The sequence below is a fragment of the Sylvia atricapilla genome, chromosome 2 (assembly GCF_009819655.1).
Source record: "Sylvia atricapilla isolate bSylAtr1 chromosome 2, bSylAtr1.pri, whole genome shotgun sequence".
Taxonomy (NCBI): Eukaryota; Metazoa; Chordata; class Aves; order Passeriformes; family Sylviidae; genus Sylvia; species Sylvia atricapilla.
The window spans coordinates 49,171,051-49,197,983 of NC_089141.1; the positions used below are offsets into that span (position 1 = coordinate 49,171,051).

A 26,933-nucleotide genomic window follows, 5' to 3' on the forward strand; every position below is an offset into this window, starting at 1 on the left:
TAACATCAGCAGTGCTACAGATCACTGTGGAACTGAAGAAATGTGTGGTTGTCACTGCTGTGCTCTGGTCTTGGACTACAAAGGTGTTGCAGTTTATTAGTTAAACACACTGCAGGTTAGAAGACCAGATATTTTGGAACTTACACCAGTAGAGCTTCACGTGCAGTAACAATTTCTTTGAAATAGACTGAACAAACCCATTATTTTTTAATAAGAAGAAAAAAAGCTATAGGTATTTTTTAAAAAATCTAGATACAGATTTGAGCACCAGAAAAGGTCCCTGGCAAATGCTAAAACAAAGACCAAAGAGCATTGGAGACAAACATCTTCATCATCTTTTTGCTACTTTCCTCTCATATTACCTTCATCCATTAGGCCCAGAGGGGGTGCATGGGGCACCCCACCAGCTTTGCCTTCCTGCAGAGCCTTGCAGCAGCCAGCTCTTTGTTATTCTTTTTAGTTACATTTCTCAGCTTTTCTTTGAGTTTCTGAGTCCTGTGGTTTACCTTTTTTGCTCACCAGAGGGAGATAACAAGAGTAAACCTTTTATTCCAACAGTGATAAAAGCAAAAGAGGGAAGGATGGCATCCTTCATCTTCCTTGAAATCAGCAGAAGGTGATCTGAGAGAATGCCATATGTGTGAGGTTGTGGATTAAGGAGGTGTATTGACCAACATGAGGCCAGGGCAGTTTGCTTCATCCATCTGGCAATCCAGCAGTGAAAGATTTGCAGGAGAAAAATACTGTCTGCAACAATTCCTATACATATCTATCCAGGACATCTATCTCCTAGGGGGAAGAAAAGCAGTAACAAATTGTTCAAAAACATGGGTAGCCAAAAGATCTTGACCCTGCAAGCTGCATATCACAATCTCCTGTAAGCTTTGGGACCAACTTGTAGGCAAGAGCTCTCCCAGAATTCTAGCACTTCATTTTGCAGGGTAAGACTATACTGGGCAAGTTAGTGATGGCAGACTTAGCAGGACACGGTGGTTTGTTTTTTCCCACCGTGGAGAATTCAAATAATCTCCTTAGCACTCTCAGCCCCATGGGGGCCTGAGGACTGTTCTAGGCCATTGAGACAATACAGATCAGGAATAAAAGGGTGACCACTCCTGGTCTAGACAGCACTCTGAGCATAAAGATCTCAGCTTTTTCTAAATATAGCTTTTTCAGAAAGAGATGTTTAACATACAGAAATCAAAATGATTATAGAGCCCTTGGTGGCCCAGGTCATTAAACCAAAGCTCCTTCTCCTGCTTATTACTTCAGCATTGTCATCACCAGCACTAGCAATTTTATGAACCTAAGCTGTTGTTTCCCACACTTCTCAATGGTCTTAAAACAAGTCCTCAGGAAAAAAAAAAATTCCTCTGTTACAGAGTAAAAGAAATGCAACCCAACTGTTTTATCTCAGTATCCCTTCTTGGCTTTTTGGTGGATTTTTTGGTTAAGCCAGAAAAGAAGAAAGGATAACTCTACAATCTTGATCTAAACTACCAGGCAGCAGATTCAAACCTTGGGTGTTTATCAGTGTGACAGTGGAGGAATTAATCTCACTGGTAGCTCTGCTCCAGGTAGCAGGACTGTGATGCTTTGGCAGTGCATTCAGCGGAATGCCAGGCATTATCAGTTAATAAGGATCTTGCTACAAAGCCTGATTTCTGTATGCTGAAAAGGTCATGCATGTTCCTTACTAAGAAGCCATGCACGCTCTTTTTATAACCACTGTTAAAAGCATAAAGAAACAAAACAAATTTTTCTTAAACGCAGTGTATCTTATTTTTCTTATATTTTTACTTTGTGGTGGGTTTGTACAGATAATGCTGTACATGGTACAGTATATATTGGCAGTATTATTGAAAAGCCAAGTAGAAAGGAAGAAAAAATATGAAGTTTATCTCATTATCTTTAGGAGTCTCCTGATAAAGTTGCAAATGGGTGTGTTTTCATAGAGCTTTCCACTTTTCACCATCTTGCTTTAATTAAAGCTTTGTGTAAATTGACGTCTTGTCATAAGCACAGAGAAAGTATGGGGAAATTAAAAATTCAAGACATTCATACAATCTTTTAATTTTGCATGTTTTACTATCTTTGTTTTGAACTTTTGCAGGGGAAGTTAATGCTGTCCTGTTAAGAGAGCTCTTTTATACGTGTATGTTTTAGCCATAGTAGCAATACTTGCATGAGGGACACAAAATTCACATGTGAAGCTGAGCAAATACAGACAAACAGAGACATCCACCCTCCGCCCAAGAACCTTGCAGTACAATTTAAAGTCGGTTGCAAGCAAAAGGAATAATCATTGGGAAGAATGTGGGGGGAGGACAGGATATCTCAGATACAGAAGATACAGAAGCCATTGTAGATTTAGCTGTAAGTCCTTCTTTTAATTTCCTATGTAGTGAGCATTTGGCTGGGTGGGTATTTCTGGCTGCCTCTAAAATCAGAGAAAAGCCTGCTCTGCTGGCAGGTGCATAGACAGATTTGTTCAGTGGGACATCTCTCCCTCACAAGGCCACATCATATTTCCACAGTGCCCCCATAAAAGCTTGTCTTCCTGAGAGCCAGGCTGCCTTTTTAGCTCAGAGCAATAGCAGGATGTTATTGTTTCCTCATTATTTGAGGTCTCTCCCTCCTGTCAGTCAGGGTTGCCCCTGAGTCAGGGAGATGATGTGCTTTGCACGGCAAAACCTTGTGAGAGGCAAGGTGATGTTCTCGTTAAAGAACATGGTGATATTCTCATAACTGTGAATCCCTCAGGAACATCCTGACCTTCAGGAAGCTCAGTTTGTTGTTTGAGCTGTTTTCTTCAGAGAGGCCACTGGAGAACATGGAGGAAAGGTCTGACATACGGCGCACACACTGACACGTCGGGCAGAATCACGGGAATATGTCATTGATGAATCATTCTGTATTAACCCACCTACAGCTCTACAGAGAATACAGCTTGTAAAAAAATCATAAAACGTTACCTCAGGTACTGCATGGCAAATCAATTAATAATTAGTAATCCATTAATAACAGCCAATTTTTAAAGTTTAATAAAGTCTTGTGATATTCTTTCAGATGGTTGTGGGGAATACAGATTTTAGGGACTATCGATTTTATATCTATATATATATATGTTTGATTTCTTATTCCCTTGAATTTTGTATAATCATATGCTTATGGAAAAAATGCTGCAAAGCTCCAACAAGTCAGACAGCCAGAAACACAGTTTGGACATTTGCAGATGGCCGGATGGATTTAGAATCACATAGTCTATGAAGCCAGGGGTGAAAGACCAGGCTCCAATGTCTAACTTCGACAGTGTGATATAGGAATGTTTTTAGCAATTAATTAAGTAAAAGTGCATTTATCCTACATAGTACTTGCTATAGTGGCTTCTGAATATGTTGCTTTAGCAGTCTTTATTAGCAAGTCTCAACAGTTCATGCAAAAAAACTGAATTGTGTCTTGGCAGTCACAACATTAGCCTGCTACACTTTTAAACAGATGTGGAAAGGGAATTTTTTAACAGCTGAAGTCCAGGCACCTGGCAAACAGAATGTTTTGCAAGGAGATTGGTTTATTTCACTTGACAGTTTTATTAAACTTTAATCACCTTTTCAATGAGTGTGTTGTTTAGTACCTGCTGTTCCTATGGCCCTAAATCAGGGACTTCCAAAAAGATGAATACTTATTTTTTCTGATTCTCAGGCACAGTGCAGTTCTGCTGTCTCTCATTATTAACTGTAAACCAGAGATATAAATTGTGTAGATAAAAGAAGGAAATAAAACAAAATTAAAGTGCTGTCAACACTAGATTTGTCAGAAATTTAATGAGCTTTGCCATAATGGGTGCTGATTATAGGTAATATTTCACAATGCCATTCATCACTCAACAAAATAATATACTTTTAGGACACAGCTGTAACTGTGTTCTGCAATGATGGAAGTACTTATGGATGAGATTGATGTGTTCTGTGAGCAGGTGCCATTGCTACCATGCTCCAATTAAAAGCTATGTGGGTTATATGATGTTGAATCTGTCTCTTACCAAGTATTTGCTTCACAAAGCCTAAATAACAGTAACCGAACACCCAGCTCAGCTGGAACTGTCTGATGCTAGCCATTCCTATGGTTTTATGCTGATCTGATGTTTTCCCCCATTTCCCTCTGATCTCTACATCTTCTCCATGCTGCAGCAATGCCTGTGGTATGTGGAGGTGAAGCTTAATTGGAGTCAGTAGCCAAAGGTGTATGGTAAGGCTACTGCCCTGTCTGGAGACTGCGGATCCCCCGGCCTTATGAACAAACACCCATTAGCAGCTGAGCCTCATGGGGACAGCCTTTATGGCAAGCACTATACAGTGCTAAAATTTCTGGCATTTTAATTGCTTTATCATTGCCCCTGGTACCTTGGAGCCTTGCTTCTAACTATTTTCTAGGGAAGCGAAAAACCCAAGAGTTCACTGATGGATGTACAAGTAGATTTTTCAGCTAAGTCAGATATTTCATTTGCCTTCAATGCTTTTTTTTCACAACTATGTCTTTCATGGTGGGGAATCTACTTGGAAACTGATCTTTTGTGTCCACAAAGAGACTTCAGCATGGACACAAGTCAAAAGACAGTCAAAAGCAGGAAATCATTTCAATTCCAGATTCACCTTTGTGTTACTTGCTACTTTGGCTGCCATCACACAAAAGTATTGGCTGGATTTCTTGATAGCAGAATTTGAGAAGACTACATCAAAGCTAATCAAAAAGGCAGTTTTAGAGGAATGCTATGGTATGTCACTCCCAGTCCTTGAAATCCTTGTTGATCCTGGTAATTTACTCACACAACCACCTCTTCATTATTAGAGCCCTCTTTATCTAAAGGAGTACCAAAGTATCTAAAATCTGGTCACATATTACCTGGAGGTTCAACACAATAATATTTCTGAAGCTAAAAAAGAAATTCTTTATATGCACTAAGATTTTAATTGGTACCCCAACAAACAGTATTCAGCATTCTTCAAATATGTAGCCACTGCTTTGTTTTAACTACCTTTTTTCACTGATCCGTCTGATATCAAGACATCAGGACATCAAGAATGTAGGAATGGGCCTATGGACAGTAATGTGAGGCTATGGCAGATGTTCTGGGTAATTAAATCTGGATGGAGAAGAAAAAAACAAAGCCATATTTATCAATGTCTCTTACTGTACAGCACACATAGAACTGAACTGTACTTTGACATTGAGTTACTTTACACTGAGAGGCTCAGGCAAGCTCTAAATCTGAGGCATCTTCTGGTATCCTTCTAAATATCAGCCAAGGCATAGACTGTAAACTTTTGCCTTTTTGAGGCATGCCAAATCACTTTTGGATTGAGAATTGTGAAAGTGATTTTCTTTCCTTTTTCTGGACACTCTGAAAGATGCTGACAATGTTGTAGAAAAGGCCCACTAGCTCTTTAATGAAGAGGAAGGAAGGAAGGAAGGAAGGAAGGAAGGAAGGAAGGAAGGAAGGAAGGAAGGAAGGAAGGAAGGAAGGAAGGAAGGAAGGAAGGAAGGAAGGAAGGAAGGAAAGGAAGAAAGGAAGGAAGGGAAAGAAAGGAAGGAAGGGAAAGAAAGAAGGAAAGAAAGGAAAGAAAAACAAAGAAAAGAAAGAAAAGAAAGACTGGAAAAGCCTAATTTGTGTGCAGTTATGGTTAGATGAAGACACAAAACTCCTGAGATTCATTACAAAATCCAAAATGGTGCAGCCCAGTTCAACACCTGGTAGCCTGAAAGTTGACTCAGAACAATACCTGAGGAGTTTTTATACCCTTTGGTTATTAATAGTGTGTACAGATGTTCAGTTTGGCATTTCTCATATTTCACAGGGATGAGATCCAAGCTCGGTGCCAAACACTGCCCATGCAACACGGCACATCCTCTGTCCAGTGCCTGCAGCACCCCGAGCTCCTCAGGACTGAGGGAGAACCATATTCCTTGCAAACTCCCTGATCTCAGACCATATTTATTCAGGGCGTCATGTCATTTGTTTCAGCCTGTTTTTATTGACTGAGTAAATAACTCCCTTGATTACAGCAGTTACAGTTTTCCCTGGGGTTACATTTGGCAACAACCCGCTCACCCTTCTTTAACTGCACTGTTAATTAGGAGGCCTGTGTTTCCCTTCTTGTCAAAAGCAACTAAGCTCCCTGCCACTGGAATTCTTTCTTTTCCCTTCTCCTAGGGTGAGAGAACAGTGATTGTTTGCTTGGTTACGCCTTAAGTCTTTTGTATGCTTTTAATAAAATCTGTAATTAATACTTTGAGAGGGTGTTTTTTCCCTTCTTTCTGAGCACATCTTGAGCACAACTTTTCAATGGCAATAAACAAAAATAAAGAATGGTTAATTGCACTCCCAGCATGACTCTGAGGTTACTTGGAGTGTTGCAACAATCTTGGACTGCTACATATGAATGTCTAAAATAAGTCAATGGGTTATTTGTAACAAGCGACCTGGCTCCATTAACATGTTAGTGGGAAAAGCTTGGCCAAACAGTGTCAAATCTTTCAGTGTTAAAATCCAGAGATACTGGACTTTCTGGGTACATAGGGCAAGCTATCTTTTCCTATTTTAGAAGAAAGCAGCCATTGTCTTTGACCTATTAAAAAGTGTAAAGAGCATAAAAAGCTTGCATGGACTCCAGCTGAAGACAAAGAAAAAACCAGACATGTCAATACAAGCAAAAATAATATTCCCACATGGGAATATAATAACAGTATAATTTCTAAATACTGAATACATATTACTTATTGCCATCAGATACCACAGTCTGAGAGTTTAGACTTTGAAAAAATTAGGCATTCATATGCTTCTAGATACAAAATAATCACAAGAGATTATATTCATCTCACATAACATGTTGAGGGAGACTGTCTATAGCCAAAGGAGAGAGAAAGGCACCTCCTGAGGGTGACTCAGGTTTTCAGTCTTTAGGCTCCAAGTTTTAAATGAGATGTTCCCTTCACTTGTAAGAGAATATAAATTTCTCATCATTAAGAGAAGATAGATGTTCAAGTAAGACATACTGTATTTTTTATATCTGGACTACAATTCTCTGATTTATATGCCACTGATCACTATCAGGACCAAAAATCTGGAATATAATGAGAATGCAGCAATTTCTGTAGTCACAATGGGCACTTGAAAGAAACTTTGTACTTTTCTGATATGTTGGTCCTTGCCTGAGGTAGGCAGTTCAACTAGATGAGCCACTGATCTGCTAGGAAGACTGTCATGCACTTAATAATATCTGCTTATTCTTACCTATTTTGATATTCTTGTAAGAGCTTTATATTACATTTTAAAACCTTGACCTGACTTTCTGAAGAAAAGTTGTGTTTGTGCAGAAACACAACTGAATGAAAAATATATTTATTAGCTCTCAAGAATCATACCATTCCCTACTATGAAGTACCCTGCTCAGTGCTTACAAACTCTCTAGGACTTTGTGCTGTAACATTTTTATATAGTTTGATTTGAAGGCATTTAGCTGGTTCTGAGAATCACTTTAGTACCCAAAACTGAAATAGATGACGTTTATTACAATGCCTTAGGATAGCAATCAGAGGTGCATTTAAAAATGTGAGCCTGGGAGAGGGTGTTCTCATGTGCCATATCCATGCAGCCTTCAGGACTGACTGTGGAGATACAAGAAATAGCAAGTCTATCACATGCAAAGTGTGTATTAGATAAAGTGACAAGGAGTTGGATTGAAAACTGGCTGAAATGGCAGGCTGAAAGGACTGTAGTCACTGTCGCAAAGTCCAGACGGAGGCAAATCACTACCAAAGGTCAGTCTTGAGGCCAGCCCTGTTTTAACATCCTCATTAATAACCTGGATGATAGGAAGAGCGCACCCTGAGCAAGTTTGCAAAATACAAAACAGGGAGGAGTGACTGATATGGAGAATTGGTGTGCTGCCCTTCAGAAGAACCTCAGCAGGATGAAGAAATGGGATGACAAAAGCCTTATGAAGTTCAGTACAGGGAAATGCCAAATCCTGCATGTGGAGGAGAAAAAGCATATGCTGGGATCTGACTAACTGGGAAGCAGGTTGACAGGGAGCAATCTTGGGGTGCTGATAGACAGCAAGGCTTCCCCTGGGCGCAGGCATGTGCTCTTGCTGCCAGGGTGGCCAATGGCTGGGCTGCATTAGATAGAATACTGCCAGCAGGTTGAGGGAGATGACCTGTCCTCTTCACTCAGCACTGGTGATGCCACACTTGGATCCCAGTTCTGGGATCCTCAGTACAAGGTACGGATCTCTTGAGTGAGTCCAGCACAGGGCTACAAAGATGATTAAAAGACTGGAGCATCTGACAGATGAAGAAAGGCAGAGAGAACTGTGACTGAGGAACCAGAGATTCTGGTTCAGCTATGACTGAAGAGGGAACCAGGCTCTTCTCCATGCTACCTATTAGCAGGACTAGAGGCAGCAGGCATAAACTGAGACACAGAAAATTCCATCTGATCACAAGAAAGGACTTTTTTTTTTTTTACTGTGAAAGTGGTCAAACATTGCAACACATTGCTAAGAGAAGCTCTGGAATCTCCATCTGCAAAGATAATTCAAACCCAGCTGGGCAGAAGGCAGGCACCCTACTGTAGCTGACTGCTTGAGCCTTGAGCAAGGGGGATGAACCAGACAGTTCCAGAGCTCCTTCCCAATCTGAGTGACTTTGTGACAAAAACTCTTCATGACCCTTGAAAGTAGTAACATTGCTAACCACAGTTCACTGCAAATGCAAAATGAATGGTGTTTGCTCTGATTTTGTATAAAGTTTTCAGAAGCTTAGTTTAGAATAGCCCAAACACATTTGTTGGGTCTTTTTTCCCCTCACAAAATCAGATTATTTCAATGAAAATTCCTAAACATGGCTCTCCATATATTTAATTTTAGAATATTTTCATTTCAGAAAACTTTAAAACTCCTTCCTATTTCACTTTATGCATCTTCATTTCTTATTTTTAAGTATGTCATAATAGATAAGAAATAGTAGTGCCACAAGATAGATAGAACACTTAATTTTTAGAATCAGCAAAGGAGTTAATACGTTTTACTGATTGTAATAGCTTTTTTAATATCTCAGATTGATTAACTTCAGTGCACAGAGAATCTAGAAAAGGTGTTCTGTACAACCACAAAGTAGTAACCCATGTTCATGATTCTAGAGTAAAAATGGCAACTAGGACAGTGTCTGGATGGTCTCTGGTGGAGGAATGTATTCAGGGACTGCCAAATATCCACACTGGCACCATGTGATGAGGAGGGACCCTGAAGGGGAACATCCACGTTGTGCTTGAGCATGATGGCTGCACAGAGGAGCTGTCCCTGCCGGCTGAGGCTGACCTGCATTCACAGTTACCATGCTCCAAAAGGAATACTGACATCAAATGAACAAGGAGATGCTATTTACAGGAGAAGAGGAAAACAGTGACATAAATGTCTTATTTTGGGACATCTAGCTCCAAAGTCTTCCTTATTCACCCTAAAACAGTGGGATTCCATATCTCCTTCACCCTGGTGCTTAAATTATTATAAGAATCAGGTATAAAGCTCTCTGCAGTGCACCAAATGCATGCTGGAAGAGGGCCACCATGCATTGCTGTCAGAAAGTAATATCTAAAACTCTGAAACATTGGTAAAAAAATAAAAGCTCTCCAATCTCTTGGCACTAAGCATGTATAAAAAAAATTTTAAAAGCAATCTGAATACTAGACACTAAAAGGAAACCTAAATTCAGGAAATGAAAGACAGCTCTGTAAATACTGTCTCTGAAAGCATATTCTTTTTCAAGAAAGGCATTCATTTCTCACTATCTTATCAGTGCCCCAGTGGTAGTCTGTGAGCTAGAGATAAACTGAAATTACATTTTTTTTCTGGCTAACAAATGAATCCTTACAGGATTCTAAAATGGCTGCAGTTTGCTCACCTCTCAGATGTCTATCTCTTTTCAGAAGAGTATCAGAGGTAAAGTTTTCCCAGGCTTTAGTGACAACCAATAGATGCCTATTAACTACCTAAGAACAGGACATGTGTTGCTTCTGGGGTGGAAAGTAGGGAAGGATGAAAGCAGGGAGAAGGCAGCAACTGGAGGACAGAACAGATCTCCTGACTGTCCAGAGCAGGAATGGAAGAAAGAGCTTGCTACTATGTTTTCTGAGGGAAAAGTTGCTTCCAGCATAAGGAATTAGGTAAAGAAAAAAATGCAGGTGAAAGCTTATGGGGTCATCCAGTCAGTGATGCTACAGCCCAAACACTGCTCTGCAGTAATTTTCAGAAAAGATTTGTTTTGATCTTAAAGGCCAAAGGTCTGTTAGATCATCTCATTGAGCTTCCTATTAGCATACCAAAATCTTTTTTGCCTGGTTACTCCAGTATACAGTCCAGTAGCAGGAATGTTTTTGGATAACATACATCTTAAATAAAGGCCATACTGAAAACCTTGAAAGACACCCTGCTTTCCCCTGGAGGCTTGCTCTAATGGGTGACGTTACAAACATTTGCTTTATATCTAATTGGAATCTGACTGTTTTCAGGTACCTGTCACTGAATCTTATTATCTCAGTGTCTGCTAGAATAAATGGGCTTTGCAGGCTTGGTATCTTCTTCCCAGGGGAATCCTAATGCAATCCTGTCATATTTCTGTCTTCTGCTTAGTGAGATGTTAAGATATTTAAATCTCTTCCTATAAGGCCCTTCTAAAATTTTTATACCACCCCCCCCGCCATTTTTTTCCTAGAATTTATCCTTTTTGGCATCCCTTGCTACATTTTTAATCCCTTTTTAATATGCAGGCACTGGTTTTTCCTTATTAAAGTTATTCTGTTTTCTACATTATGGAGTTATTCTCCATTGGATTGAATTTGGAAATTCAAACTCTGTGATCTCAGAGCTTCTCAGTTGTCCAAGATGTAGCCCAGATTAATGTTATCAAGTCAAAGAACGAAGTACCTGAATAGACTTTTTTAAACTTTAAACAATGTAAATAGATGTGCTGAATTTTACAGTCCTCTCTTTTCCCTTACTAATTACCCATCTCCACTGTTTATATACAGATTTGCTCTATATTTATTAATTGGATTATCCTATTATTTCGATTTCTTTATTCACACAAGACTTTTAATATCTCTCCCTCTTACAAGGTCATTTCTTGCAGCTCTGCATTGCATTTTTGTGCAAGGTATACAAGTGAGAGGTATACACTTGCAATTACAAATGGTTTTGTGAGAGGTATACACTTGCCATTACAGGTGTTCTATTAATCATCATCACTGTGAATCACAGACATAAATAAACCAGGCTAATGAAAGACCTTTTACTGCTATCAGTTTTAACATGAAACGGGTTGCACAGACAAGCTGTGACCTGTGAGATCAGATTGGTATCTAGAGTTTTAATCTCTGTTCTTGCTGTGGTAGAGAAAAATGGCTATCATTTATCACTAGCAAAGCAAGCAGCAAGCAATAAGAAGCTATATTAAATAGTAGCTGCTGTGTATGTACATAAGTAGTGCTGTGCCATACGTCTACTACAAACAATATGCTGTAATTATGAACACAGACACATAACAGGTGTCTTAAAACAGCAGAGTTCAGATAACTGCAATGGCAAAGTGTAATTGTAGTGAGCAAATGTCATTACCTATTTACTCAGATAATCAAGAGCCCACTAAAATTTCTCCACTGCATTGTGGAGAGACAACAAGGTTTCCAATTAAGCCAAAGAAAAAAGGCAGTGGAACTCTTCAAGTAATGGAAGTTTGGCTACTTCTGTTTCCTTTTTCAACACACTGCCCTGGCCATAGGGCTAATAATCCTGGTATATAGTTTGTGACAAAGTGCACTGCTCCTTTTCTTTAGCTTGAAAACAGCAAGACTGCAGTGCTCCAGGTATGATCAGCAGAGTAGAGCCTATTTGCTTCACAGGTTATGGAATCCACATGGATGATGTGATGTCTCATGTTGGAGCTCATCCAATAGTTTTAATTAGTCTAATCACTTACCCTAATTCTAGGGTAAGCAGGGGAAAGAGTGCCAGGGACACGAATCCACCTGGCAATGGCTCTGTTAACCCATCCTCTGTCTAATTTCCCCTTTCACCCATGCATGGTGGCATGTAGTCAAGTAAACATGTAAGGCATAGAGTTCAGAGGACAACCCCTCTTTCAGTTTAGTTAAAACACTGCCAGATTCCAGCAATGCCAAATCTTGCATGCAAAGCAACAGTTACTAGTCATGATTCATTCTGAGAAATGTAATTTTGATAATTTCCTCCAAAACATACATTGGTTTTGTTCCAAGATTTTTTATGCTGAGCTGAAGCCTTTAAGAATAGCCTCTTTCTTCACAATACTATAGAAGTTGATCATTGAACCTATTTTTCCAAACAACAAATTTAAAAATCTATTTTCCAAGGGTACTGTTGCTGTTACTATAAATTTTGGTTTATTACTAAAAATTATTGTTACAAACAGTTAATCTTCAACTAGTCATACACACAGAACTCATATGCTTTATATATATCTACACCACTACATTTGAATTACTAATACAAACAACTAAAACGGATAGCAACAAATTATTTGTTCTTTTCATCTTAGGGTGGTTTGGATAGGAAGGGAATCTTGAAGATCATTTAGCTTCAATCCCCCTGGCATGGGCAGGGACTCCTTCCACCAGACCAGGCTGCCCTATCCAACCTGGCCTTGAACACCTCCAGGGATGGGGCATTCACAACTTCTTTGGGAAACTTGTGCCTGTGTCTCACCACTCTCACAGAAAAGAATTCTTTTCTAATATCTAATCTAAACCTACTCTCTTTAAGTTTGAACCTTTCTCCTGTCACTACATGCTCTCATAAATAATGTCTTTCCATCTTTTCTGTAAGTTCCCTTCAGGTACAGGAAAGTCACAATTAGATTATGCCTTCTCTTTTCCAGGCTGAACAATTCCAATTCTCTCAACCTTTCTTCATAGGAGAGGTGTTTCATCCCTCTGATCAACTTGGTGGCCTCTTCTGACTTGCTCCAACAGATCCATGTCCTTCCTGTGTTGAGGACCCCATTGCTGGATGCAGCACTGCAGGTGAGGTCTCAGCAGGGCAGAGCAGTGCAGAGGAGCAGAGCAGAGGAGCAGAATTCCTCCCTCACCCCACTGGCCACCCTGCTTTGGATGCAGCCCAGGATAGAGTTGGCTCTCTGTCCAGATGCTGCACTCTGAGAATTTGTTTGTGATTTGCAACCTGAGAAACAGTCCCAAGAGTCAGCTTCCACAGGGTCAATAAGTCAGAGCACGAGTTTCTTTTGAAACTTTTCAACTGTCAGCTTCTAAGTAAAAATGAGCAGTATCTGTCCATAACAGCTGAGTAACAGATTCCATAAGTATAGGAACCATAAATTTGGGCCTGACTGAGAAAAGATCTATCAGCAAGGGCATTTCAGCATTCACTTCAGCAATACCTGGCAGAAGAGCCTGGCAGTGGAGCTAGATGGTTATTAAAAAAAGCGATTTGAAGAATTCAGAAATGGCTTTCTGAATTATGCAACACTGTTTCAAGGTTTTGTCAAAGTTATGGGTGTTTTCCTGTGTAGTTCTGAAATGAAAAACAGAGTTGAGATATTAATGTTCTGTGAAGGACATTAATTTAAAACATGCACAGTGCTAAAGCTTGCTATCAGCTGCTTTATGATACAGAGAAGCTTGTAAGGGAATAAAATATGGTTAGCAGAAATGTTTCATTTTAAGCTTGATGTTTTCTCTTCACATGCAGCACTAAAGGGTATAGTTTATGTTCTCTTATTGTTTTGATACTGAAAAAGCTCATTTGCTTGTACTCCTGGGTGAAATGGGAGTAACTGCAGTTGTGCTGAGCATCCTGCATAGTCACAAAGCTAGCAGGAGCAAACCACTGTGGAGAAGCAACCCCAAAGCTGGAACTCTTTGGAGCTTTGTTTGTCACCTCTTACACCACTTGATTCAGAAACATCTTTGGGGTCAATTTGAGGCTATTCTGCTGCTAACCTGTAGTACAAGGCACTGAGGCTCCCTCAGTGTACCTTATGATGCAGTAAGAAAGGCACTCAGACTCCATAAGCTGTTGCTAGAAACACCATTTTCTGGAGCTAACATGAGAAGCAAAAAGAATATATGTAATCTTACATCCCTTCAGATGCTGGGAGACCTGAACCATGCAGCAGCTCACAGACCTCTACTCAGGGCACATGGTACAGGTCCCATCTTGTAGGAAAAAAAAAAAATTGGTTTTGAGACCTCTTAGAATTCTCTTAGACAAAAAATAATGTATTCATCATATCTGTTGTCAAACAGCTGTATGTTCACACGAGAACATGCTGCTCTTAAGATAATGGCAAGGCCACACAGGTGGTATAATTGGAAACACGGAGTGGGAGCTGCCTGTGGCCTCCTTTGTTACTATCACTCTGCTGAGTTTATCCTGAAGGACAAGCTGTAAATGCAACACAGGGCAGCACAGCCTGCTCAGGTAGACACTCCTCACAGATTGCTAACTCTCTGATGCACAATAGTCTTCTGGTTAGGATTGTTGCAACCCCAAAGGGGAAAGTCTTGCAGCTGTTCAAGGCTTTAGGCTTTGCTTCCCTGCTGTGGCATCAGCTGGTGCTCTGTGACACACTGGTAGGTTCCACTGCTCCCTGAAGTGAGCTCTGCCTATTATCACACATGAGACAGAGTAGCAAAGGATTGCTTCTGAAGGGTCCCTGTATTATGTAGCATGAGGGCAATGTGGGCAGGCTGTGCTCCAAGCTTAGGCAACCTCCTGGGATAATAAAGAAACAGAGTGCATCAGGCTTCTCCCAGCATCAACCACACCATGTAGGACACAGCTGCAAGCACAGAAGACAAGCAAGAGTCCTGATGCTGAGGGAGCAAGATGCTTATGGCTCTGTCTGGGACAAAGGATATGTTGCTGCTTCCCTTCCTTACACAGACACCTGGCAACTTCAACAGATCATTTCTGTTTCCTATAGCAATGGAGGATGAGTCCGTGCACAATACAAGCAAATCTCACATTTTACCTTGCGCTGCATTTGCCAAGAACACAGACTGTGTACTGCAACTCTGAAGACATTCGACATCTGGGGAACAGGAATCTGCTTTTGAGAGCTGCTCTGGGATCATTACAGCTCTTCCTATACCACCTTCACATGGTTGTCTCCAGGCTCTTCTGCAGAATGGATTTTCAATAACATTCTACTTAACAAGGTCCTACATTTATTGTCTTCCCTCATGCCCACTTTACATTTAATATATATGTTATAATGGTATGCAGTATAGCCAGAATCAGGGATTGTCTCAGCACTCTGTGTAACAAAATAGGCTGCTTGATTGATTCTGCAAGACAAGCAATATGAACCTTTCCCACTGGTTGATGATTTGTCTTCATGAATATCATTCAGTTCACTTTCCAGCTCTCATATTTGATACTATGCCATCACACACATAATGAGTAAAAGTTATTAATTTAGCACTGTTTAGGAAGATAGCTTTAACTCTAAACCTTGGAGTTAATTCATTTTATAAAGTCAGGATAATAAAAAATACACAAAAGTTGTGTGACAGCACAGCCCAGTACACACAGGGAAATCATAAATTTTTTCAATGTAAAATTATTTGTTTATGATGGTTTAATTGCTTTATTTTTTATAACTAAAAGGTTTAGTGGATGAAACCTAGTGGAACTTGCTTAATAGAAAACACTAGCAAATTTGATCACTGAATGATTCTGAAAGGCAAATATAAAGCATTTTTCTAAAGAAGTGTAAGGAACACTGATGCATTATTATTAAAGTTACATAGACATCAATCACAGATGCATCACAGAGGGGAAACATAGATGTTAAAGTATATCAGGTGTGCATAAGCAACAGTTTAAAGAAATACGTCCATTGGAAGAAGTTACTTCCCTTTATATCTTGTAAATTAAAGGTAAATATTACACATAGCCTCAGCTGACAAGCATACATGTAGCCCTATTTAAACTATACAAATTAACACTAGATAATCACTGCAACCTGCACTATTGAGTTTAGGTTAAGGGTTAGTAGAAAAATATACAAATATCTCAGAATATTTTCTATGTTCTAGGACTCAATTATTTTGCTAAAACTTTCCAAAAATATTTAAGAAAAGCAATCTAGTTTTGTTTTGAAATTGATTTAAACACCGTTTTCTTCCTTTTAATCTCTGCCCTCATTTTGCCTTTGAAGGTGACAGGATGAATTATAGCTCCTCTTTTCTTCTACTTTTTCATTGAGGCAACTGTAACTTTGCAAAAGCTACAGGCATTTGGAAAAGTTAAGCAACAGAGAAAGGAGAAACATGAGAAGATTAAAGGACACCAGGTGGCAGATTACGAATTTGATTGAATCCTGACAATCTTTTCCAGTTATGGTCTTTTTTGAGCTTCTGGAACAGACACAATTCTTACTCTCAGACCATTTCTTCTACACTAAAGAATTCAGGCTCAGAAAAACTGGCCATATTAACCTTTGGATTATGGTTACAAACTGTTGAAAAGCACAACCTGCTGCAGCAGCAGGGACTAGGTCAGAGTTGTACCAACAACTGTACAGGGCAGATGACTGAACTGCATGGCAGTGTACATTTTCTGGCCCTTTTTAATCCACTCCCGTAAGCCATGCAACACAGACTGTGTCTGTGATTGCTGCTAACAGTGGTGTGTGATCCTGTCTGTTAAGTGATTGGGGGTACAGAGCTTTTGGGCTGCAGAGTTGTCCAAACCCCAACTCAGTGCTGACTCTGTGGCCTTTCATGCAGAAGAATACGAGGTAAGCTTGGACTTGAGTGCTGGCTTGGGTGTGAGCTACATGCCCAGTACAGATAGTGCAAAGTGATCTATCACCCTGTACATGGAGAGTTGGTGGCTCAACCAAGACTATGTCTTGGTCTTGTCTCTGTGTCTTGGCCAGCTACTCCTGAGTAGCTGACCAGCTACACTTATGTCTTACCTCTTGACTATTTTTTCTGATCTTGGTGGTTCAGAAAAACACCAAAATTCAAGATACAGTCTATGAATTCTTAAGTAATGTGAAATTAATTTATTGGTAGGTTAATTAAAACACACTGCAGCCAGGGGACTATTCCCAACCCAAGGAATCATAGTCATGTGAAAGAAGTCATGTTCTCCACAGCTTTGCTACACTAAGACCATACAACAAGGTCCTGATGGGACCTTGCAGGTCACTGAGTCCAGGCTCCGCTCTCAATGTCAAGGAGGCTTCATAATTGTTTTTAGAAACTTTCTAACTTGAAGACTGCTCCCGCAGCACATTTTCCAGGGTGTTATTTGCTGTTCAGGGAGATTTCATTTGCTGACCTGCCATAAAGCTGACCTCAGAAGAGTCTACGGCACACATGGATCTGCTGTGTGATTACTCAATGCTTTGGTCTGGAAAGACTTGCCAAATATTGAATTTGACCTAGCCGAAGTCATTGTAACTGTATCTAACCTGCCTGAATGGGTTTTACTATATAAGTTAACATGTTATAATCAATGTGAGATTTAGAGCAGCAAGGCTGGGAAGTTGCAAGTCTTCGATGAACTGCTTCTCATCTTATATTTGCACTTAATTGTAAGACTGTGGCTGTTTTATTGTCAGTGAAGATGCTACTTCCAGGCTGCAGGCCAAATAAATATTAAGGCCAAGCTGGAAGCCTAGGGATTAAAGCACAATAGGGACCCAAAAATACTTCAAAGGCTGAAGAGAGAAGGGGAGAGCTGACAGTGGTTTAATTTGCGGGCAGAGTGATCCATGCCCCAGGTTGTGAACTGAGGCCTGTGCAGAGCTTGCTGTGTAAAAACTGGGAATTAACAGTGATTCTTAGAGAAAAAACAGGAATCAGTGCCTGTTCCCACAGCATGGAATAAGATCCTTTAGCTGAAAAAAGTACCAAAGGTGGACAATGTTTGAAGCAAAGACTGCAAAAAGGAGAAAGAACTAAGGAACTAGGAAAGACTGAGAAGACAAGAGACAGAGTGCTTTAATACTATTTTTTCCAGAGTTACGGAGGAAGGAAGCATCCTCGCCAAGTCAGGAATTGCTCTGACTTCTCTGTCTTCCTAGAAATCATCAGTAAGACAGTGATTACTGCAAGAAGCCCTAAGAGTCCACTCAGGAAGGCTTCAGCTTCCTCTCAAGCATACAAGGAAGCTCAGGAGTAAATGACTAATGGCCCAAAGCTTTATTTGATTTGCTGCTACAATTAAGTAGTGGCTGGCAAAGCTCACTGGCCTCCCTCAGGTACTAATCCATACTGGGCTGTTTCAAAGAGTTCCTGAGAAACTGGAGCCTAGAAAGCCTCATTAAAAGCATTTGAGAGGCGTTTCAGTTACATTAATGCACGATATGACTAGTGAGGATAGCCATATGCTGCTCATACATAAAAATATGAATAAATCATCTGTTGCATAGCTGAGGTACCTAAGTTATGTCTAAATGGAATAAAGATATCATGGGTACTTGGATATAAAGAATATTCACTGACCAAGGATGAATTTGGTAATCCCATTAAAACAAAAGGGTAACGAGTGTTTGAAATCAAATATTAGCCTAAGTGGAATTTTAAAGGCTGGAAACTAGACTAATTTTTTTTCAGAAATTAAAACTTGTGAAAATGTTTAAATAACTGCCCCCAAGTGAAGTGTTCCTTGTCCAAACCTGGGGGTTAGAAATTAAAAGAAAGAGAAGAAGAACATGGGCATACAGAATAATCTTCTCTTCCCCTGGCTTGCCTTTGCCCACATCTACAGCTGTGACAGATCCACTGTAGTAACTACCTGCTTACAACCCTGTTGCTGTGGGGACATGGAGACCCTCCCATCCTAAAGGAAAAATAGTGTGTCATTTTTGGAGCAATGGATCAAACACAAGTAACATTTTTCACTTTCAGATATACCACTTGCCCCTAATGGTAAATTCCTTTTTGAGGGTTCAGAGGGAGTTGGTTAAAAATGAATGTAAGAAAAATATGAAGAAAAAAATACAGCCCTTTAATGCAGATTGGATAGTAAGAACGGCAAAAACCAATTCTGGCATAAGATCTGCTTGATATATCCAAATTTTGGATCATACCTTCTATATTGCAATCCCTGGAAAGCATCTCAAAATGGCCAAGGCACAGACAGCTTTGACAAAATTCTCTTTAATTTGGTCTTTAATGCCACAACAAGGGAAATTCTAAAATTTCCCAAGCTGTCTCTTCTTGCGCATTGCAATTATGGTATCTAACTTAAATCTCATGCTGAGGTTCCGGCTACTATAGTTCTTGCTCTTTAGGCTTCTTTGCTAGACTTTCCGAGGGCTCATGTGCCACACAGGCTATACTCGTGTTTGTTCCGGCTCGGACAGCCATGACTCTGGCTGAGCTTCACTGTGGCCTCCAGATTCCTCTTCACAGAGCTGCTGTCTACCTGGCTGTTCCCCTCCCACATTTCTGTGTGCGACGCCACATCCAACTGGCTCTGACCTTGCGCTTGTGCTTCAACAGCATCCTGATTCTCCAGTTTGCCAAGACCATTTAAGAAATCTCATCATGTTCCCCAGCATGGCCACAACCTTCCCAAAAACTGAGCACACGTGCTGCCTGTATCACTACCCACGTCACTGGCGACAAACTTTGGTGGTTTGACTGAATGAACCACCGTGTTTCCCGTGCTGGCAGCTGGGAACTGCTTAGCCATGCAACAGCACAGACAGGTCGGTCCTTGGCTTGGACTTCTAATGGGAGTCAAACACATCCTTAAACGAAATAAAAGCTTCTTTTTCTCGCTCGTCCTTTATTGAAGAGAGACGTCCGGGCCCAGCTGTTCTCACAGACCCGCTGCTGTCGCTTTCATGCGCACATGTGCACATCCTTTCCTTGCGCTCCGCGCGGTCGGGGCGCACACGGTGCGCGGGTTCAGCGGCTCCCGGGCCGGGCAGCCCCGGCGGCCCTGACATCCCCGATAGCCCCGGCAGCCCTGACAGCCCCGGCAGCCCTGACAGCCCCGATAGCCCCGGCAGCCCTGACAGCCCCAGCAGCCCTGACAGCCCCGATAGCCCCGGCAGCCCTGACAGCCCCGGCAGCCCTGACAGCCCCGGCGGCCCTGACAGCCCCGATAGCCCCGGCAGCCCTGACAGCCCCGATAGCCCCGGCAGCCCCGACAGCCCCAGCGGCCCCGGCAGCCCCGGCAGCCCTGACACCCCGGCAGCCCTGATAGCCCCAGCAGCCCCGGCAGCCCTGACAGCCCGGCAGCCGGCGCTCCGCGGGCGCTGCGCGGGCCGGGCCGTGTCGGCGCGGGGCTGGGCGGCGCGGCCGGGCCCCGCCGGGTCACCATGGCGACCCGCGGCCGGCGGGGCTGGCGGGGCGGCGCGCCGGGGGTTGAGCCGCCGGGCTCCCAACCGGCCGCGGCCAACAGCCGCCGCCTCCAGCGGCCGCGCCTACATAGGGGCGGCGGGCGGCGCCGAGCGGTCGAAGCTCTCCGTGCGCTGGTGGCGAGCGGGGCGGCGCGGTGGGACACTCGTCATCCGGCGGGGCGCATTTCTTGTCCCTCGGGGTTTTTGTATTTTTTTTTTTTTTTCCCCTCCACGACTTCGTTTTATTTCTGTGGGTTTTTTCTCTCCTCCGAAAGGTACCGTCGTCGGGGCGATGCGTCGCACTGGAGAGAAGAGCCGTGCGGGGCGGCGGGAGTCTTGCCCCGCTGCCCTCCGCAGCAGCGGCGGCCGGGCCGTGCTGGGGGTGCTGACGGAGAACGGGCAGCGGCGGCCCGGCGGCCAGGTGAGCCACGGCCGCCCGCGGAGCCCGGGCCGAGCTCCCGGCCCCGGGCTGCGGCAGCGCTGCACGCACCTGCCTCCGGCTGCCGGCAAAGGCCTGCCGTGGCGGGGTGAGACGGTGACTCGGGCTCCAGGTCTTAAGCGTGAGTTTCCCGAGAAACCCCGCTAGTAACCGCTCAGTCCTGACCTGCCGGTGTTTCCCCGTGGAAGTAGTCTGCATAAATAATTCATCCTGGAAGGAAAGGATACTACTCGACCACTTACCTTCTACAGTGTAGGGAGTGGTTTAAGAAAGGACTGTCCACTGTCTCAAAGCTCCCATTGCTGCGTGGCTAGCCGTGCTCAGTTCAGGGTGCCCTGAAGTTCAGGGTGAACTGCAAGAAGTTCAAGTTAAATGACGTTTTTCTGCCTTTCTGTACCTTGAGCCCTTCTGGTCTGCTGGTGGTATAGGGATAGTGTTATTGTCCTGATGTAAAAAAGCAGTTGGTGTGTGTACCCGAACTCTTCTTGGCTTTGGCTGTGTAAAGCCCCTAACTCGTGGCTTACTGGCAGTAGATGGTGTGAAGGATTGTAGCCTGGCAACACGTAGTCCTAGGCAGTGCCGTGCTTAAGCTCAAAAATTCAAACTTGAGATTTTTAACTCTGCTTGAGGAGCCTTCTTGCCGGTGCTGTCCTTCCTAAGTCTGTGGCAGTGCTTGAGCACTTTTGTTAACTTGCTGCACTTGCAACTGCTCCTGGGCAGAACTGAATGTGGGGCAGACTGCACTTCCCAGCTCCACTGGAACTGAGCAGCACCCTCGTTCTCCTTGGTGGGAGGCACTAAATATGATACTGCTTCCCTTGGTATCCTGACTTTTACTGCACTTCCTTCTTTCTGTGAGAAGTCTGTCACAGCAAGACAGCAACAAGTGGCACCAACTTCAGAGGCACCAAATGTAGTTAGTGGCTTTTCCCATGAACTTTTGTTATTGGTGTCTGTTACACAAGGAAAGTGATTTTATTTTTGAAAACGAGTGACACTTTCTGTTTTCTTCCTGAGTTGCCCTCCCACAGTGTTACCGTGTGCTCTGCTTCAGGGTGCTGCTGTTATCAAGCGCGTCTCTGGCTTTGAAAACACCATCCCTTCATCTAGAAAAGATGAAGTGCCCAACTGCATGGTCAGTGCTGTATCAAAGCAAGGTTTTGCTATCTACGTAGATGACTCAGAAGATAAAGAAAACTACAGCTGCCAAGTGTCTGAAGAGCTGGAATTTGGCCACTGTGAACTGAATACCAGTGCAATGACATCCAGTATTCATCTGCTGCTGGATCTGAGTTCAGGTAACTCCTGTTACTACTCAGATGGTGTCCATAGCACAGCCACCACATCTAGGGTGGCTATGAGTTGTGAATTGTAAGCTAGTGAGTAGCTTATGTTACAATAAATAACACTAGAAGCTAACTTGGGTTGTATCTACATGAGAGGCAACACTGAGCTAAAATTAACAAAAGAAAGTCAAGAGATTAACTATACAAATGTCTTGCTGCTTCCTATTACCTGTTAGGCTCTCCTATGGTAGTGGACACATCCTTCCAATCCCAGCCAGAGGATCACATGGAAGATGTTGTAACTCTGGCTGTGGGAGAGTATGCAGAAGACATTCATCAGTATCTCCGAGAGGCTGAAGTAAGTTGCTGTCAGAAGCTTATAGGTATCTGTGGTAGGCTACAATACTGCAGAGATCCAAGGCTGCCACTGAACTACAAAGAAGAGAAAGTAAATAGTAAAAATAACTTCTTAAGGCAGCATATAGTAGTGATAAGTTCTTTCAGGATTACTGTATCCCTGTTATTTCTTATGATGGGAGCATCTCTTTACTGTTTGGTATGAAGAATTCTTGCAGATGGGAGTAGAATGCTGAAAAGATGCTGAAGAAGTTTGATGTGATCTCACTGATAGCTCTCTGGCTATAGCAGTAGTTTTTCCTGCCTTTTCATGTCAGACCGGTGAAGTTCAGTCTCCTGATAGGAAAAAGGGGGGAAATATGATTGCTTCATTTTCAGGTCCTTTTGAATGACTCAACTGTTTGATGGCAAAGGCTGTCCATAGTCCAGTTTTACTATTCTCCTGCGAGCACTGTAGCTTCAATCTGTCTCTTCAGTGTAGAAACACTACTTTTCTAGCTAGGAATAATTACCACTAGCACAATAGTTGTGGTTAGTACTTATTAACAGTGGGACAACCCTTACTCCTTTTAGTGTTAGTGTAAAGGATATTCATCAGCTCAGCCATCCATGGTTCTCTTCAGAGTGATCATCCTGATTCTTCAACTCTTTCCAAACAGGTCAGATTTAGGCCCAAGCCCTACTACATGAAGAAGCAGCCAGATATCACAACAGGAATGCGTGCTATCCTGGTAGACTGGCTGGTAGAAGTAGGGGAAGAGTATAAACTTCGGACAGAGACTTTGTACTTGGCGGTGAACTTCTTGGACAGATTTCTTTCCTGCATGTCTGTTCTCAGAGGGAAGTTACAGCTTGTAGGAACAGCGGCAATTCTTCTGGCTGCGTAAGTGTTTCATCTTCTGAAATCTTGGTGACCTGAAGCCTATTTTTTGGCTTAGTCTTATAGTGTAATTTTAAGGAAGGAAGACTGCATTAGTAGGTAGTTTTTCATATGTCTCAAGATTAGCAACATGGCTGCCTGGCCTCCTTTGGTAGTATTAAACATTCATGTTGGATGTGAAGAACTGTAGTGGGGAAAGCTTTCAACCATATACACAGTAGCAGAAGCAATATGGTGTGAAACTGCCAGCCTATAAGGCTGTAATAGACTCAGTTGCAATCTACAGGGTAGCCTTTGGCTGCTCTAACTAGACAAGGTAAGCAGCATAGCTTAGGAGTGCGTGGGTGTTTGTCTGGAGTCCAGTGTGTTACTGAGACATCCCCACTGAAAGTTTGCTGTTAAAAGCTAACAATGTGAGTGTATGTCTCTGTAGACTGATGACTCAGCATTCTTCTAAGCATATTTGCCCAAGTTTGAAACTAAATTGTTAGCTAGCCTGGAGGAACAAGTAAAATTAGAGCTTTTCATAGATTTTAGTAATGTCATGTTCTCATCCTGGTGTGGGTCCACCACAAATATTTCTTTTAGTATCACTTTAAAGCTGACAAATGTGGTTTCTATATCCCTTTTTCAGGAAATATGAAGAGATCTACCCACCAGATGTGGATGAATTTGTCTATATAACAGATGATACCTACACAAAGAAGCAGCTGCTGAGAATGGAACACTTGCTTCTCAAAGTGCTGGGTTTTGATCTAACAGCCCCAACCATAAACCAGTTCCTCCTTCAGTATATTCAGAGGTGTGGAATCTGTATGAGGACAGAGAACTTTGCAAGGGTATGGACTATCTGCCTTCTGGGACTGAGAGGGAAGAAGTGATCCTTAAAGGAGGGCTACTTGCGTTTCATGGAGCTGTCTCTGCAACAGTCCTAAAACTGCATGTTCCATAGTGGTGGCTTGTGTGCCAAGACTTCGGGATAGATGCCTCATGGAAGCCCTAGGTTTGGTCTAGCTTGTCTGGTCAGGGATAATTCACTGACTAGGCAATTAGGTGATGTTGCTTTTTTCAATAGTGCCTATATAGCAAGTCTGTCCTGGATTTGGTACTACTGCCTGTTTCTCCACAATGACACAGAATATACCTGCAGAGCTGCATTAGGAGTTGCCTGAAGTAGGCAGCCGTACTTCCAAACAGGAAAATTACAGTAAAACATCTGACCACCTGCTTCTCTGCAAAGGATGTGGGATTGTACGATGACTCTACTCCAACAGAACCCATATTTTGCTTCTTAGAGCTGTCTATTTATCCCTGATGTTCAAGTAGAGTATTCCTATACAAACAATAGCCTTAGCAGATAGGAAAGGTGTTTCTGTCATTTTTATGAAACTTGACTTTCCTGAGTCCCTGCTGGTAAAATCAAGTCAGATCTGATGATGGAACCAGAACTTCAGATTAGAGTAGATGGGTTAGGCTTTGGCAAAATGTGGTCTTTCTGTCCCCCCTGAAACATGATAAAGGCTCTTCTGTAAGATCAACAGGACTAGAATGCTAATTCTCCTCACTAGATATGTAGTTTATGCTTTTGTGCATCACACTGAGACCATTGCTGAACTTTAATACTTGCTGTATTGGACTGATTGTACCAGCTGGGTTAATTATTTTTTAAAAACTTCGTTTTCTTGTTCAGTATCTTGCAGAGCTGAGTCTCCTTCAAGCTGATCCTCTTCTGAAGTACCCTCCTTCACAAATTGCTGCAGCAGCCTACTGTTTAGCAAACTATACAGTGAACAGATCTTTCTGGGTAAGAACAACAACTGTATGTTAATAAATAGCTCAAGCATTTTGTTATTGTTAGAACTGAGCTGAGAAGGAGAAGGAGTAACTACAAAGTATGTTGTTCTAAAGGCTGAAATCCTAGGATGAGTAGCTTTTATTGAGTTAATGAGACTACCTGATAAATTACTGTTAAGTAAACCTGAAATATCATGCCTCTTCTCTGAAGTGGAAGGGATTTTACTGTCTTGCTCACTGACATCAAGGCTCTACCAAAGGCCTCACAAATCTCCAAAACTACATCCCCAGATACAATTCAGGGCCTTTATGGGAAAAGGGGAGTACTGAATATGTCTTCTTGAGTGTTTACGCTGCGTGGCTGCTTTACCATAAGCCTTGGTAGACCTTCCAGCTGTGTGTTGGAGGAATAGCTCTAGTACAGACCTAGATCCAGAGGACATGTAATGGATGCATGTGCTTAGAGCAGAAGGAGCTTGTCAGATCTCAGGGCACCAAGGAAGACCTAGAGTGAAACTGATGGCACAGTACAATTGAATCTTTTTTATGCTTAAAGAATGTGAGCTCTCATGTAGTGAAAAGTTTCTGGTTCCATGGGAAACCCATCTTCTAGATGTCTGCTGACTACAATAGAGTAACACTGTTTTTTCTCCTCTGACCAGCCAGAAGCACTTGCTGCATTTACTGGATATTCATTAAGTGAGATAGCGCCTTGCCTGACGGACCTGCACAAAGCATGCCTTGATGCTCCCCATTGCCAGCTGCAGGCTATTAAGCAGAAGTATAAGCACCCAAAGTAAGTTATAAGTATGCCAGTGTTTTGGATGGCTGTAAGCACAGGATGACTCTGGTTTTCCAGCTTGGGCTGTGGCTGCTGTAGCTCTCTCATAGTTGTCAGCTTCTAGTTCTGAAACAGATGCCTCCATCAGTCCCTTGGGGGGAAAGGTTTTCTGACCAGAAAAGTGATTAATCCATAAGTATGCAGATGCATTAGATGACAACTTTGTCTGCAATGTTGCAGGATGATGCTTCTTTTCTCCAGTGTATTGCACAATCAGGTGATAGTTCAGCTAACAAATCTGAAGCCAATATCTGTAGTCACTGCATTTCTATTCCAGGTACCTGCAGGTGTCTCTTCTGGAGCTCCCAGCAGTTCTTCCTCTATGCTAGACACTGTGGCTCCTGGACTTGAAGATTACTGTGTCCCAATCAACAAAGCTGGTCTGACATTTCATAGAGCACTGCGGGTCATGTGTCTGTAACCATAGTGATGAGAATGGTTTTTAAGCTAATATTTTTTAATGAGGTGCCTTTTTTAAAATAGATATTAGACTATAGCTCTTAACATAACTCACAGCACTTTTAATAAATGTCTTACTACACTCTACTTCTGTGAATCTTCTGACTCCAGTTAATACCTGCAGTAACAGTGAGTGGAATGAATTTTGGAGTGTTGTTTGTTTGGTGGGATTTGTTTTTTACTAAATGGCTGTAAGCACTTATAAGCTGACTAGAGTGGATGAGGCGGAGCTTGAACCACCACAACCTGACATCCCTGTAGGCACAGGTGATGCACTGTGGTCCTACTAAAGCTCTTTCTTCATTGAGACAAAATCATGTGGGCATTAACAGAAGCTATTTTCTGTGACTTGTTTACCCTATCAGACCAAGATCGTCCACATGCAATTGCCATATGGACTCCGAACATATTTGTGGAAGATCATCAATGTTGAATTAAAAGTCAGACTTCCCA

General features: G+C 42.2%; 1 protein-coding gene across 1 annotated transcript; it reads left to right on the forward strand.

Moving 5' to 3' along the window:
• Window positions 1-20,688: 20,688 nt before the first annotated feature.
• CCNA1 (cyclin A1) lies at window positions 20,689-26,567 on the forward strand. The gene is made up of 8 exons (XM_066339511.1): window positions 20,689-20,845; window positions 21,918-22,161; window positions 22,386-22,507; window positions 23,166-23,389; window positions 24,021-24,225; window positions 25,077-25,190; window positions 25,843-25,976; window positions 26,299-26,567. The coding sequence occupies exons 1-8, from the start codon at window positions 20,717-20,719 to the stop codon at window positions 26,348-26,350; spliced, it is 1,224 nt and encodes a 407-aa protein (XP_066195608.1). The 5' UTR covers window positions 20,689-20,716; the 3' UTR covers window positions 26,351-26,567.
• The last annotated feature ends 366 nt before the right edge of the window (window positions 26,568-26,933 follow it).

Excerpts from the sequence above, each read along its gene's own strand:
- CCNA1 (XM_066339511.1), top strand. The coding sequence starts at position 20,717 with ATGCGTCGCACTGGAGAGAAGAGCCGTGCGGGGCGGCGGGAGTCTTGC. Across the intron at positions 22,508-23,165 it reads AGTATCTCCGAGAGGCTGAA|GTCAGATTTAGGCCCAAGCC; the intron begins GTAAGTTGCTGT and ends CTTTCCAAACAG. Across the intron at positions 24,226-25,076 it reads GGACAGAGAACTTTGCAAGG|TATCTTGCAGAGCTGAGTCT; the intron begins GTATGGACTATC and ends TTTCTTGTTCAG.